At 47.1% G+C, this 15,046-nt stretch overlaps 1 protein-coding gene across 1 annotated transcript; it reads right to left on the bottom strand.

The window, feature by feature from the left end:
* Positions 1 to 8,415: 8,415 nt before the first annotated feature.
* LOC128079042 (cytochrome c oxidase assembly protein COX19) lies at positions 8,416 to 9,555 on the bottom strand. Its single transcript, XM_052679913.1, has 3 exons — positions 9,424 to 9,555; positions 9,214 to 9,329; positions 8,416 to 8,906 (listed from the first exon to the last, which is right to left on the bottom strand). The coding sequence occupies exons 1-3, from the start codon at positions 9,503 to 9,505 to the stop codon at positions 8,823 to 8,825; spliced, it is 282 nt and encodes a 93-aa protein (XP_052535873.1). The 5' UTR covers positions 9,506 to 9,555; the 3' UTR covers positions 8,416 to 8,822.
* Positions 9,556 to 15,046: the final 5,491 nt, after the last annotated feature.

Raw genomic sequence — 15,046 nt, 5'->3', positions numbered from 1 at the left:
ACTGCTCCTCTTAGGATGCAACCCCTCACCTGAGCTTTCCCTGTGGATGTGCCCCATCAAGGAGAGTTCAATGCATTTGCTCCTACTTCTCAGAAAGCCTCCAGCCATACCCTCTGGGGATCAGCTGTAGCAATGTGCCATCCTCATTCAGATGGCATCTGATGCTCCACAGCAGTGTGGCTCTTACTGTCTGATATAATTTTGTATAGATACGTTCTTAGACACACACATTTAGGTGTACAACAAGCTCGTTTATAAACACCCACATTTTGAGCTCAGTCTTTTCTACATCACAAGGTTGTTGTCTTAGAAACGGACAATATCAATACCATCTCCCAAGGTGCTACACACAGGGCAGCCTGGAAATGCTGGAGTGTGAGGACAGGCAGAAGGACGCTCAGAAATCCCTGCATACCTCTTCATCATCTTTATGGTGACACACTGAAAACATCCCAGCTCTCCCCAAAATGTGTTCTCCTTGCCCCTCCGTAGCTTTCACCCTGACACTGCTTTTTTTTTGCTGTGCCTGCACTGCTATTCAATATATGAATTTTGCAGCCCCAGCCCTGAAATGACTGTATCAATGTCACAGTCACCCAAACACACAGGTATTAAATTCAGCCCCTTAAGTGACCTGGGAGCACATCCACAGTGCAACACAGGAAAACATTAAAAATTCCTATGCGAACAGCAAACCCTAACAGAAATATCAATAATTCATGCCACTGCAACTGCAGTCAAGCACAACCCTGTGGAGCAGCAGATACAGCAGCCTGGGTCCCTTCTGCTTCCTCAGCACTACAGCAGAGGCAGCTCTTGCAGCTCAGGGTTTGTGTGCACAAGCCGTAGCACTGACCGCTCCCATGCTAAAGCAACTCATTTCAGTTGCAGTATGGTTTCCTGTTCAAATGAAAAAAAAGGAAAGGAACAAAAAAGGCAAAAACCTCCAAAAAAAACCCCCAATTCTACAGCTATCTGTATTAAAACATGTGTGTGTGTATAAGTTATTGGGTTATTGAGTAATTAAATCAAGACTGGCAATGCCTGGGAGAGGAATGCCACGAAGCTCAGAGCAGGGTAATTACAAACCTTCAAACTGAAAATCTGATACCAGCAACAACTTTCTCTGATTTTGAGCAAATTGCTGCATGGATTCCTGCAGGGTTTTCTCCTTCTGTAGGACAGGAGAAAAGCACTCTGTCCCAACAGGTTGGGATCTGTTGACAGAGTTGAAGATGACAACGCAAAGGAAAATGATGCAAGGCTGCCCAAATAGCAGAGCTAATGCCTATACCTAGCAGCCCCCAATGATAAAAAGGTGTCACACAGCTCCTGAAGGGAGTTGGGGAGTGATTTGCAACTCAAAGTTTCACTACATTTGCACAGTGGCCAACTCTGCTGCAAACCCCAGAGCAACCAGTGTGAAAAAGCAGCCTGTTCCTCCCATCACTTAGCAGCTGTGTGGGTAACAACGTGCACCAATCCAGTGAGTTCCTACTCATGGGAGAAAAACAGGGAGAGTGAGAACAGGAAGGGGTTGCAGAGCAAAATTTCTCTGCTGATTTACCTAGACTCTATTTTTCAGGCTGCTGCAACTCTCACCAATTGCAAGTTTTGTTCCATGGCTGCACCCCGGAGCTCAGAGCAGCTTTCCTGCAACCACACTGCCACAGAAAGGAAAGTAACCTCAACCACTGCTCTCAGCCCACCCATCACTTGCTCATGTCTGTGCTGTTTCTTCCCTCAGCATGACTGCTCTTCTTTCCCCCTGGGGCTCGCTGCAGAAACAGGCTGGTCTGGGAATCAACATAGAAAGGAGAAAGATCCTCACTGGGGTCTCAGGAGCTGCTCTGTCACTGCTGGGGGCCCAGACGTGTCCTAAAGAGCAGCATGAGGGTGTTGGGTGTTTGCATCTGTCTGCTGCACAAAGGAAAATCTCAACACAAGAAAAAAAAAAATCATTGCAAAACTCCCTTTGCAGTTGTAGTGGATCCATTTCATAGGACAGCAGAGGGAATGGGCTCCATGGCAGCTGCCATGCACCTGACTGGAGCTGTGCTGCCTAATGACACTCTCACAGAAGACTAAATTAGACCATTGTAGTCAATAATTCACCTACACCCATGTTACACCACTGATTAGCATTATTCCTGATACACAGGAATTAGAAGACTCAGGTCTGAGGAAGTCCTGTATGGAGAAAGCAAACGTGTGTGAAGAGATCAGTACATCAGGGCCCAGCTCCTCCAAGAAAAGCCAGCACAGTTATTCAGACATTGCCATCATTGGGTCAACCTGAATCAGGGACGGGCTTGACGTGCAAACTGCAGGGCAAACACTCATCACAGAAATTGCTTTTGCTCAGTTCCAATAACTTAATCTCTTCCTGGCTCAAATGCCTCATCCTTCCAAGAACAGCTTGGAGACACTTAAGTGGGAGACTGCACTGCATGATGTCCCATTGCAGGGTGCAAAAGGAACCAGATGAGGAGGCTGCTGTGCCTCAGATGGAGAAACTGTTGGTAGGACTGCTGGACAGCAAGAAAAGAGCAGAAGTTTAGCACATCACTTCTGGCCTGCAATTCCCCACAGCAGAGCCAGGGTCCTCAGAAAGAAGACCAGCCATTTCAAATGGGCACACAGAAAAAGAGAAACTGGGTGCAGCTACAGCACCCAGAATGGGCTGCTGCTCTCAGCTGCCTGTCCAGCTCAGGTGTTTGAAACCACATCACAACCACCAATCACAAGATTACTCAGCTGTGATTTGAATAAAGCATTACATGGAAACAAAGCTGTTTTTTCTCTAGAAAATGATTAGAAACGGCAGCCTGGAGGAAGCTTTTGAACAGCTCAAAATGGTGTTTGAGCCTCCCCCAACTCAACTTTATCCACAGGATGTCAAGGACTGTGTCCTACCCTTCCTCTGGCTGCTGATGTGATTGTTTGGATGTCACTGCACGCCCTGTAACAGCTCCCACAGCATCAGGATACAGAGCGTGCTGTTCACTTGTTTATTTCAGTATGTTTTGCCAAAGAAAAATCAGCAAAGAATTAATTAACAGCAATTATTTCTAGCAACAACAGAGCAGCCCTGCTCCAGAAGCCATGAAAACAACATCATGAGACCCCTGTGGCTGAAAAGCAGGTGCAAAAATAAACAACTTTATGGCAGGCTATAAAATGAGCCCAAGCCAGGTTGGGGAACGGCAGGGGAGAGAGTGACAGAACAGCCATTTCAGTGCTGAGTTGAAGCAGCTGCCCAGGTGACTTCTGTGAAAGAGCTTTAATAACCAAAGCAGCCCTGAGCAGTGGCACCAACCTGAATCAAAGAACCAGAGGACCAGCTGAGTGCTGCCATAGCAGGTTTTCTTACCAGCCACTCTGTGTTATTAATGCTGCTAATGTGATTTAGTCTCAGCCAGTCCAACCTATTAGAGCTGTGATCTAAAGTACTAGGCAGCATCAGTTTCAGTGATAAACATCCCTCCTCCCCCTTACTATTTGCTAAAATAAGGCAAAATAAAGCTATCAATCCAGACATCTCTCTGCTTCAACGAGCCCTTCTAGCTGGCACTACCACACCTGCAGGTCTCCTGGTGCGAGCCTTGAAAGGGCAGAATGAGATGTTCTGAACGTGCTCTCATTTTTCAACCCACCTGGTTCTTTTTCAGCAGTCTGTGAGCTCAGCATTTGACTCTTTGACCAGAAATTGCTCACCCTGCATCACAAAACAGTGTGGTACCTGACTGTGGTTGTCTTTGTCCTGCACACAGATGGTCCCACTGACCATATCCCCATATGAGGAAGCCAGATGCACCTACTGCCAGAACTGCTTTCTGGGAATTAAATCCTGGTTCTTCAATAGATTCAATAGAGCAGGATCTCACCCACAAACCAGCAGTCAGTTCCACCACTTCTGCTAGAGAAGCAAAAGAATTTGAGTACAGGCTGTACGAGAGCAGATGATCCATGCAGGGGCATTGATGCTAGTGAGGTCTCCATAAATCCTGGTCCTCTCAACAAAGTCAGGATTTGACATTAGATTCGGCTGAGCACTTGCAAGGCCTGAAGCATCCTGCAGCCCACAGCATCACATCACATCTTCAGGGCTGTGCCAGCATCCCAGATTCTGCAGCGCTGTGATCTCCTGCCTTGTCCTGAGGAGAGATGCAGCGCCTCCTAAGCTTGCTGAAACTCAGAACAGTTTGGTAACGAAGAAATGCAAATTGAACAACCCCAAAGTGGGCCTGACTGCTTTCCAGAGCACTTCCTCCTTGCGACTGCCTTCCCATATGCCCTCCTCCATTAGCAGCTTCACAAGCGAGATTAAAACCAGGCGCGTTAAAAATTTCTTGCTGAAGCAGGGCTTCCTGGCACTGACAACACCAGAAATCCTGCAGAAATTGGAGCTGTCAGCTCCTAGAAAGTTACTAAAATAGTCAAAGAGCTCAGTTGCCCAAAGGGACTGGCTGCAAAAGCAGCCACCACTGCCTATTTTTTAAAATCATCAAGTGAGAAGCCTGAATCATTCTGGATACTTCACTACCCCACTTTCTTTTTGTGAGGCTACTTTACTGCTGCTTTCAGTTTGTCATAATTCATATTATGAACAGAATATTCATAACAGACCTGAATAGAAGAGCACCTGCAGCTCCGGGTGGTGTAAGGCACCGCTCATTAACAGCCAGCAGGATGGAGCACATGGACCACAGTGTTCCTCCACATCGGTGGAACCTGCCTTACTCTGTGTGGAAGCTGGGAAAGATTGTTCATTCAGACAGGTACAATCCCACCAGAGCTGGAACAGCACAGACTGGATTCAGCCCACCGAAGCTCTACAATTGCAGAACTAACTGGCTTTTGCTGGGCTATGTGATGAATGCCACACTTGTCTACAACCAAGCCCAGCAGGAATCAGCAAATACAAAATTGATGCAAGTCCCAAGATCTCTTGGAATACAGGGAATAAACAATCCAGTGGTGAAACAGTCTGTGCAATGCTAGGGAGAGAACATGAGCATCAGTCCCTATGAGAAGTCAAAAAACCTCTCCCTGTGTCACTGTCAGTCCCAAGAAATAAAAAAGATGCACCAAGGTTTATCAAGCCCTCTGCACACACACTTTAACTTCTAGGTGACTTTCTATGAAGATCTTATTTCTAGCAGTGATCACTTTTGCATTTCAAGCCATATGGCACCAGAAGGAAAGCATTTTGTCTTGAAATCTGCTTGCGAGAAAACTGCTGCATCCTGACGGAAATGCAGCATTACCAGCTATTCAGAGAAGCAGTCATTAAAAGAAAAAAAGAACTGGAAACTGGATGTCTGATTAATCTTTTCCCATTGAAACACCCAGGAAAGGGAAAGTAACCCTTGCAGGTACCTTCCTCAAGTCTTTTGTTTGCTTAATCTGAGTCAGTTTGAGCAGGTAGGACAAACCAGGATGAATTTGGGAGAGGACTGAAGAACTGCAAGGTCAGCTGGCTGCACCCACAGCCTGTCCATAACTGCACTGACTGCACAGCCCCTCTGCTACACCTGCTACCCCTCCTCCAAGGGGAACAACCCTTCCTTACCACAGAGGCACAAGCTCACTCTGCTTATGTACAAGACTTGGGACCACGGCCCACCTTCCAGCACAACCATAGGAGGCTCTCTTTGCACAGGCTTTTGTGCTTTTTTGTTTTGTTTTGTTTTTTAAAGTCAAAAGAACTCTAAGAGCCTTGAAATTGCTTATTAAACTCTTTCTTCCTTGTTCTGCAGCTCATTGCTATTGTTTGGAGATACACCTAGAGCTCAAAGTCTTCCAGGAAGACATAAAGAGGGTTGGCTTGCAGCAAGGCTCTCTTTCTGTAAATAACTGCAGTGACCAAGGTTAAACTCTGTGGCTGAACTGATTCTAACCGAACAAAGAAAGGGGGTTATGTGTGTGCAAGGCTTTCCTAAGTGCCAGCACACACAGCACTGCTGACCTGGAACCCTCTGGGGACTCCCCAGGACAGGATCCCACGCAGCAGAGCACCTACAGTTATTTTATAACAGAGGTTTGGCTGGAAAAAAAAACCTCTAGGAAAGACTATCACAGCCCCCTTACTTACTGTTTTCTATTATTGCTTAACAGCTTACACAGATCTTCATTCCAACACAGTCAGCACTTCCTCCTGCTTTAGGCTATGCCTTCCACACCTGTACCATCACATCTCAACAGGCATTTTCAACATTAATCCATGCTGAACATCATTTTGCAACCGTTTGCATTTCTCCAAGTCCCAGGGACTGTCAGCAGGTGGTGCTTCATGGCAGCCTTTGGAAGGCAGCACCAGTGCAAACAGGCACACTCACCAGCTTCTCACATGAAGATTAAAGCACTTGTGTGGGACTCACCTCATTCCTGGAGCCACACACAGCAGAGCAGCTCATCAACTCTGAACAACTACATAAAGAAATCAGCATCCCTGACAAAACTGCCCCCCTCGTACCACACACACTGAGCCTCAGCTCAGCACTTCCAGAATAAACTTACCCAACTCAGTGTCAGCTTCTGGAGAGCTTCCCCCTCAGTACAGGAAAGATAAGCTACAAACTTATGACTCCTGTTTGGCTTAATGTACTGCTGTCATTGTAAAGAAGCACAAAACTTGATCCCACAAGCAAAGCTAAAATAAACAAGTTTTAGAGAAAGGTTTTAATTAATGGTCTGTGTGCTGGCAGGAATGAATTGAATTCCAAGAACTTCCCCCTCATGGCTCTGGTGCTGCAATGACTTGTCATCAGAGCAAGTCAGGATTGTTCGACCCCGGGCTCAGCACTGATTAATGATTTTTCCACCACTTCTCGGTTACATTAGATCTCAATTGAACAAAATTGATAGCCCTCACCAACTTTGAACTCACCTCACAATTCCACAGAACATATTATCTTCTCCAGCTAACGCCTCACAGCCAGGAAATAGATGCTCCTGTCAGTTTCCTGAGTTTTCATCTATCCACTCACAGCCCTCGCTCTTGTCCTGGCAAGAAAGGAACTGTGCTGTGAAGCTGAGTCACCGCGCCGGGAGGCAGGATGAGATGTACTGTGGATCCAGGTGATGTTATCTTCTACAGGCTGGTGAGAGGTGCAGAGTTCCCATCCCTGCTGGGATGGCAATTCCACTTCTGCAGTTGCTGTGTGCAGGATGAAGCACACTGCGCCCATTTGGCAGATGAGCAGCACAGTCAGCCCGTAGCACGCAGGGTCCTGCTGGCCACATCACCAAGGTGCCACGGTAGAACTGCAGGCAGACAAGCAGCACACAGCACTGTTTCCTTTGGCACGGTGTGCAGTACTTAGAAATTACTTCTGCTCCCACAGTCCCTCCTGCACCAGGTCCAGAGTCAGGGCCTCTGCCATTCTAAGAGTCCCAGCGGCTCCCTCCTCAGCTGCAGTTTAAATGCACTGTCTGTCACTCCAGCTCTGCTGGCTACATTCATTCCCTGGAGACTTCTGGAACATCACGCCTTCTATTCTACAGTTACTGTATCAACTGTCTCAAGAAAAACACAAAGAACTGTTTGCTCGGATTCCCATGCAGAGTAGTAGCCTAAGAAAGAAGTAACAACCTCTGAGTATTCCTCACTACTGGTGGTTTTCTGAACCCCTCCTCGGTGTGTCACTTCACAATAATCATGGAGCAGGGAAGCATGAAATTTGATTTCTTTCATCTGAAGATGTTGGCAATTACTTTAATTTTTTATTCAGCATCACTAAAAGAAGGCTTTTGTTCCTCAGCTTAATATGAAGTCTTTTAACGTCCTGTTTCAGCAATAGAATCTCTGCTTTCTTTTTTATAATCTCATCAAAAGACAGAATTTAAGCAGTGGAATGAAGCAGACTAAAAAGGCGCAGCAGAAAGCAAACAGAATACCCTTTTCAAACAGAAATCTGCTCTGAACTATCTGCGTTCTGCTCAGGCCAGACCAGGGCCACAATTTAAATCTCATTTTCCCCCACTAACGTGAAGAGCAGAGAGTATTATTTTACTCTTTCCTGGATCTCTCTGAAAACAGAAACAGGAATGACTGGATGTACCAAACAGAGGCCACTAAATAAAGAAGGAAGCATAGGAGAACCAGCTAAGTGTGTGCATCCCAAAAAACATGCTTTCAAAAGAAAAGTCCAGACATGTTTATATAAATAATTCACATTTACTTCAAAGACCAATAAATACCACTGCCATCTTCCCTCTGATTTCACCATAAGGATGTGAAAAATAACATGGCAACACTAAGTGGAGAAACAAAGGCAACTGTAACGAACGACTACTGGTTAAATGATGAAATAAAGGTCAAACGTTGGCATGGTAAATAAAAACCTACTGGTGATGCTGGAAATGCAGCCTGGAAAGAAGATCACCCAAAAAAAGGAAATTAAATAGTAATTTTCAAGTACCACAACAGCTTTATTTCCACCCGAAAGGTGCCTGCTGCAGGCAGATTAGTAATGCCCACATAGCAATAACCTATAGTTGAGGTGGAGGGTTGTTGTGCTGTAGTTTTTTTAAAGCAAGAGCTTACTGCCCCTGCAGACACGGAGAACACTTCAGCAACCACTGTTTGCTGCCACGTGAAGTGCTACAGTGACCTTTAGGAGCAGGCTGGAGGAGGAAAGGAAACAAAGGCAGCACTTTGGCTCACCTTAACAATCTGATTTTAAAAAAGAATATTCTGGAAGAAAAGCATCCTCCCCAAAGCACTTCCTATTGCAATACAGGCCCAATACGTACTACACAGGAGTTACTCCTCCCGTACGTGAGGTAAAGCAGTGAGAGGTAAAGCTCTTTCTTCGTCACTCTTTCCCAGGTTCTGCTTCCGACTTCTCATCCAGCAGATCTTTAAATCCCAGCTTTTCCAGCGGTTCGTTAGCCATGAGCTGCCTACGTTGGAAACAACAGGAACAACAATTTTGCAGAACACACCGCGTAACAGACAGAACAGCAGCGTTTCCTGCCTCACTTCCTACTATTTGCTGTAGAGAAACCCGAGGCACGCAGAGCGGCTGGCAAAGCCTCAGAAACGTCAGTGGGGTCAGCAGCATCGAGACAGCCTTCCTCCCCACAGCCTTCCTCCCGCCCTCCCCACACAGCCCCTCGGGCCGCGCGCTGCTGCACGCGGAAGGCACAGCTGCGTCAGAGCACGCGCTGCGCGTGTCCGCAGCCCTGCGCGCCCCCGGCCGCCACCTGCCTGTCCATGCGGCACTGCAGGTAGGCCATGGCGCGCTCCCGGCACGCGCCGCTCTCGAAGCCGCTGTCGCGGAGGCACTGCATGAAGCGCTCCTTGAAGGCGCTGCACTCTCCTGCAACACACGGCGGGGGTCGCGCTACCGCCGGGCTCGGGCCCGCGCGGAGCCGAGGGGGAGCGGGGCCCGGCGGCGAGTCGCGTTACCGCACCGAAGTGATCCAGCGGGAAGGCGCCCTTGTCTGGCGGCCGCGGTTTGAAGCTCTTGGCGCTGAAGTTCATAGCGGTAGACATGGCTGCAGCGCCGGGCCCCGCCGCTCTCGCGAGAGTGCCGTGCGCGTAGAGCGGAACACGTGATCGTCGCCTCATTGAGGAGGCGGGGCCGCGTCGCTATGGAAACGGCTTCAGCGTCGCTATGGTAACCCGGGACGCATCCACGCGGGGTGCAGAGCGTCGCCACGGCAACATGGAGGGGGCGAGCGTGACGTCACTGCCGCAGGCCGCACGGAGACCCCGCCATGCTGGCCCCTCCCAGGCGGGAAGGTCGGGCCGAAGCCCCCTCAGGGTAATAAAGCACGGTGTTGTTATTTCCTAATTCGGCTACGTGAGGGCCGGGGGTGCTGGTCACCGCAAGCTGCCTTACATCAGCAGTGGGAAAGATGGTTTCTCCTCTTAAAATGCATTTGTTTGTTTGTAAACAGAGGGGAAAAGAGCAAAACTACAAGATCGGTGCCAGGTGTGTTTGCAGGGAAAGCAGCTCTATGCTGCTGTTCTGAGCCAGGCCTGGCTGAGGGCGCCTGGTGGCACCCAGATACAGTGTGTGTTAGTAAAGGACCAGGGATGCTCACCCAACACCAGGGGGGCTCACACGAGGCCAAGGAAAAACGCTGTGTGCACAGCACAGCAGACCCCACACAGAACCTCACGTCTCATCCTGACTGGAGGATGAGGGATGGTGTTGGTTTATCACACCCCAGTGTTGCCCATGGGTTGTGCTGCTGCAGCCTTCTTTTTTTCCTCTGCCCGCTGCTGCAATCGGGTTAAGGTGGTCTTTCACCAGTTTTAAGTTGATTTTCTTTTAATTAAATGATTGAGATAAGTAGAAATGATGTGAGGTGGGAGGAAAAAAAACAGTTGCAATTGTGGACGGCCATTACGGAAATATTACCTGCAGCACCACTTAAAGGGCTTTCTTGTTTGTGCTTTGATTGCTTTCTTATTACAGTATTTGAGATTGTAAGTGGAAAATTACACCATGTTCTATTACATAAGCGACTGGTTTACGCAGCCTGAAAGATGAGGTTTTATTTATTATCGTGTTTTCAGGGCTACGGACAATAGATGTTTTTTTTATTATAGGGTAAGTAGCACTTTTCCACTTGACTTCATTATGACAGTTACCAGCAAAAAGGAGACTCCATTTTCATCATCTCACACAACCAACTCGGGGAGCTGAGCAGCAGAGGAGCAACTCAGGCTGAGGCTCCTGATTTCAGCTGTGCTCCTCTGCTCCCACGCAATGGTTCACCCCAATTCCCTGTGTGGTGAAAGGAAAAATCAAAGGAAAAGATGTGCAGAGATTGGGATTATTCCCAAACAGAGACAATCCTGTGCAGAGGATCCATCACCTGGCTGTATTGTATTCAAATGCTTTAATTGCCTGTCAATTAACTCAGTGTCTTCCTGTGGAATCTTAGTTTTTGCAGTTACCTGAATTCTGGCCAGGTACACAGCAGGTGTGTGGTTATGCTTACTTAATGCTGTACTGCAAATGCCAGTCGTATCTTCTAGAGTTTCCTTTAAAGGTAAGGTTTGTCTTAGAATCTCATACAAGTGCTTTAGCAGTTTAGTATGTGTTTTTCCCAAGGAGATCAAATAAAACCTCCATTAGATAATACTTGTTAAGAGAAAAAAAATCTAATTTGCAGATTAAGCCAACGAAAAGAATTCAGTAAAAACAGAGCCGCAAAGCAGTGTCACCAACAAAGAATCAAATGCTTTTCACATGTAATCTTTAAAAGAAGTGCGAGACTTTCATGGTGTAGGGGGATCTGGGAAAAAGCTGCCACTTGTACAGGAGAGATCGGGTCATTTGTAGAGATCCAGTGAGTTGCAGTGATTCTACCCTGGAGCCCTTTCCACGGGTCAGGAGGCTCAGAAAGGGTGATTCCCTGAAGTGGGGAAAATCTTGAACTTTCAAGTTTAACTTGATTTAACAGCTTGAATCAGAGCTGTTAGTCATTAATTATGTACTAAAGCAAAAGTTTGCTCTTTTACAATGTTGTCAAATCACAGGGAAAACCTTTAGCACTGTCAGTGCTTATCTGTCAGCTGCACAGATGCACCTGCAGACGGGTTTTACTCACCCCACACTGCTCTGGGAAGCACCACCAAGACAGACCATGTCAGAGCAGGAACCAGAACCTCTTTTCTTTGATGGGAGCATTGCAAAGACTGTGACTCTTTTCTCTCCCTCACCTTGCTGCATCTTCTGAGAGCCTCCAGCTCCAAGCTAGCACGTAGTTAATTGGAAAATAATTTATCGACAAGCTGCGAAAGCCTTTGAGTAAAGCAGGAGGCGATTTTGCAGCTCAGCTTGGTATAGCTGTAAGAAATGAATCAGTTGAACAAGACCAAGCACATTCAGGCGCTGGAATTTGTGCCCTTGAGACTGCTGTTCCCAGCTCCAGCACAGAACACACCTCAGAGAAACATCCTTCCAGCAGCTCGCTGCTCGCCTCACCCTCACACCGTCAGCTCTCCGCCAGCTCTTACATAAAGGCTCTTGCTACATCACTGCCACGGGCTGTTGTAAACCATTTTTCTCCCCTTTAATTCAAGTTCCTAGACAAGTAAAAATGTAGATTATTGCCAGTAGTCTGGGGAACGGGGATTTCTGTTGTGGATGATTAATGAAACGTTATTGTTTTGCACTTGGGGGGAAATCATAGTTTCATGCCAGTAAGGTCAGGGCCTTAATATGCTATGCACTCTGCAAAGGTGTACAGAATGATAGATCATTTTCTGTAATGACTGAGTCAAAGCCTCACAGGGTAGAAGGGAACACAGCAGAAATAGAAGCGTGGTGGTTAAAGCCAAAGCAAACTTATTATGTTGCTAGTTTCAATTCTGGTATGTCTAAACCCACATCTCTATCTGCTCCAAGACAGGAACCCCAAAACTGAGATGTTGGGACACTGGTTCTAGATACCTCCCCACTAATCCCACTATCCACTACGTCCCAAAATGGATTAATACTACTTCTGCTGTGCTGTGTTGAGAAGAATGAAGCTGCAGACCTGGGACAAAAAGAGCCTTGGTGCTAAATGAGGTGCTGGAATTCTCCAGTCCTGTTTAGAAAATAAATTTATCACAACCTGGACTCCTCAGCATTAACTTCTTAGGTCAGGCTGCCTCGGATTGTTGACTGTGGACACAAGGGCTCCAACTGCAGGTACTTTTGTAGGGGTGCTTATGGTAAAGCGCATCACCAGCACCAAGTTTGTGACAGAGTGAGGCTCCTGGAGGAACATCAGTTTGAGGGCAATGCTTTTAAAAGGAGCAACGTTTCAGAGAACAGTTTGTTGCTAATAGAGATAAGGACATAAAGTGTGGGGGACAGCGTCACCTCAGGCTCTGCACAGAGACGGTACGTTAAGCCCAAGCAGAGGTTGGTTTTAAATGTTTTCCTCCAGTGGCCAGACCCATCACATATAATTCATCACAATCCTTCAGTCTTCGGAAATTTGTAATAAAATGATTTTTAAAAGTGTATTTTCAGGGGTTTTCCTTTCCAAAGTAGGTGTGTAACTGACTGATTTGACAGGCAAGCGAATAGAAATCCAGTACAAGTTATCTGTACCAAAATGCCCGTAGCAAACACTGAGCGGAATCCTGCAGTGATCCCACAGAAATACTGTTTTGCAGGATGGGGAGAAGCAGGTGGAATCCAATAAAACACTGCAATAATTATTGAAAAAAAAAAAAGAAAGGAGGTCAAAGTCTGAGGCTTTTGATTTCTTTTTGCATTGGCATTTGTCAAGGTGAGCAAAATCCCTTGGCAAGGAGCTACCTGAGTTTTAACACATCTCAGTCCATAAAAATGTTAATGTTTAAAAGGGTTTATATATCCCTGATAACAATGCATGGCTGATAGGCATCTCATGTGGTTGTAAATGTGTTGCAGAGACTTGCAAGGCATACGAGCCCTTGGTGTTCAGTCTTGTGGTTTATTATGTTATCTGAACTCACTGACTGAGTTATGGCTTTATAATAGCTCTTTCTCTGCATTATCCAACTGTTACCATAGCATTATTACCCCACGTCTCATTAGAAGATTGTATCCAGATTGATTCCAGATGAACACACACAAGTCAGATGAGTGAGGCTGTTTAACGTACAGGGTCCTTTCCTAGGAGGAACTGATTACTTCCCTGAGCTATGCCCACAAATCCTGCTTACCTGAAGGTGGTACTGGTTCTGGCTTGTGCTGATAGAAAGACAAAGACACCTGTGGGAAGAGAACAGAATTTACTCCCCAGCCCTGTAAGCCAACAAATTGGTTGGCAGCACTTAGGAGCGCATAGTGGAAGCCAAGGTTTGTGAGGAAGAGATGGAGGTGAGGAAACAGCATTAGTGGTATTTTAAAACTCCATGATCATCTCCTGCGGAGAGAACATTCATCTTTCCAGGCATGGCTCCAGCAGGCTGCAAGTCCATCAGCTTGAGGAAAGATTTCACGCTCCCTTATCACCAGGCACAAACTGTGTTTGAAGCAGTTTGAAAGCCCCCGAGAAGGCTCCCCTTTCTATAGCATTAGCCACCTCTGCTCCAGTGGAAGAGGACACAGAGCGAGATCTTCTCACTTGTGCAGCAGATCCTGAGGACACAACCCTCTGTTGTCCTCCTACCTTCCCTTGCACTGCCATCATTGCCCCTGCAGGTACATCCCCTCATGAAAAAGCTTCCCTCCACCCAGATAACCAGCTATGGAGAACAGGCAGACATGCAGGCACCTTTTTTCATGTCAATCTAATCAGAGTTTATTGATTCCCCTTGCCTCCAGCTAATGTACTTTTATTATTATTAATAAATAATCATTTTTCTATCAGTAGACCCTGTGCCCAAGAGCCTTGGAGGATTCTAGCAAAAAGTATTATTATTAAAACCAAAGATTTCTAAAGGGTGGAACAGCAGCACAGCCTGGTAATCAGACAGAATATGCAAGCGGGGAGCAAAATATCCCCACCTGAGAATATGTGATGGAGCTACACATTGGCTTCTTGCCCTCGGGCCACCAATGACAGCCGTGGTCTCTCATTCATGATCCTTTCTGCTTCGCCGACATCCCCCAAGGACACAAAAGGTGCGGGTGGCTCTTTGGTGAGCTGTCACCCCCCCAGACACGCTGGCTCTTGCAGGACCATGCCCTGGCATGGTGGATGACTCAGTGCTCAGGGCTTCACGCTCCTCCTGGTTGGCGCCCGCTCTGCAGAAGCTCCAGGCAGCCTCTCTCCTCTGCCCAGCCTGCTGCCCAGCCCTGCTCTGATCCACCTGCAGTCATGCAGGGTCTCTTTCCCACCCTAGGCAGAAGTCTGGAGGGGATGGTCTTTCCCAGAGGCCTGCACATACCTGCTCTTGAAAAGGCAGGAACCACGACATCACCAAACTAGACAAAGCACGCTGCCTCTGACCAGCAGGCTGCAAAATAGTGCAGTGATTTCAGGGCCTGTTGGGATGGTCAGCAGAGGACTTGCAGGTCAGTAACAACATCTGCCATGAAAACACGGGGTTGCCCAAGGAAGTGATTTTGCTGTCATGCCAGAGGAGCAGAGC

Source organism: Tympanuchus pallidicinctus, unplaced genomic scaffold (genome assembly GCF_026119805.1).
Source record: "Tympanuchus pallidicinctus isolate F22 unplaced genomic scaffold, pur_lepc_1.0 scaffold18, whole genome shotgun sequence".
NCBI lineage: Eukaryota > Metazoa > Chordata > Aves > Galliformes > Phasianidae > Tympanuchus > Tympanuchus pallidicinctus.
The sequence above is the reverse complement of the archived record's forward strand: the minus strand, read 5'-3'. Positions and strand labels throughout refer to the sequence as shown.

What these genes read in the sequence shown, in the direction of transcription:
- LOC128079042 (XM_052679913.1), bottom strand. Translation starts at nt 9,505, where the DNA reads ATGTCTACCGCTATGAACTTCAGCGCCAAGAGCTTCAAACCGCGGCCG. An exon ending in CTTCCCGCTGGATCACTTCG is followed by an intron (nt 9,330 to 9,423) that starts GTGCGGTAACGC and finishes CGTGTGTTGCAG; the next exon opens with GAGAGTGCAGCGCCTTCAAG. An exon ending in AGTGCCGCATGGACAGGCAG is followed by an intron (nt 8,907 to 9,213) that starts GTGGCGGCCGGG and finishes CAACGTAGGCAG; the next exon opens with CTCATGGCTAACGAACCGCT.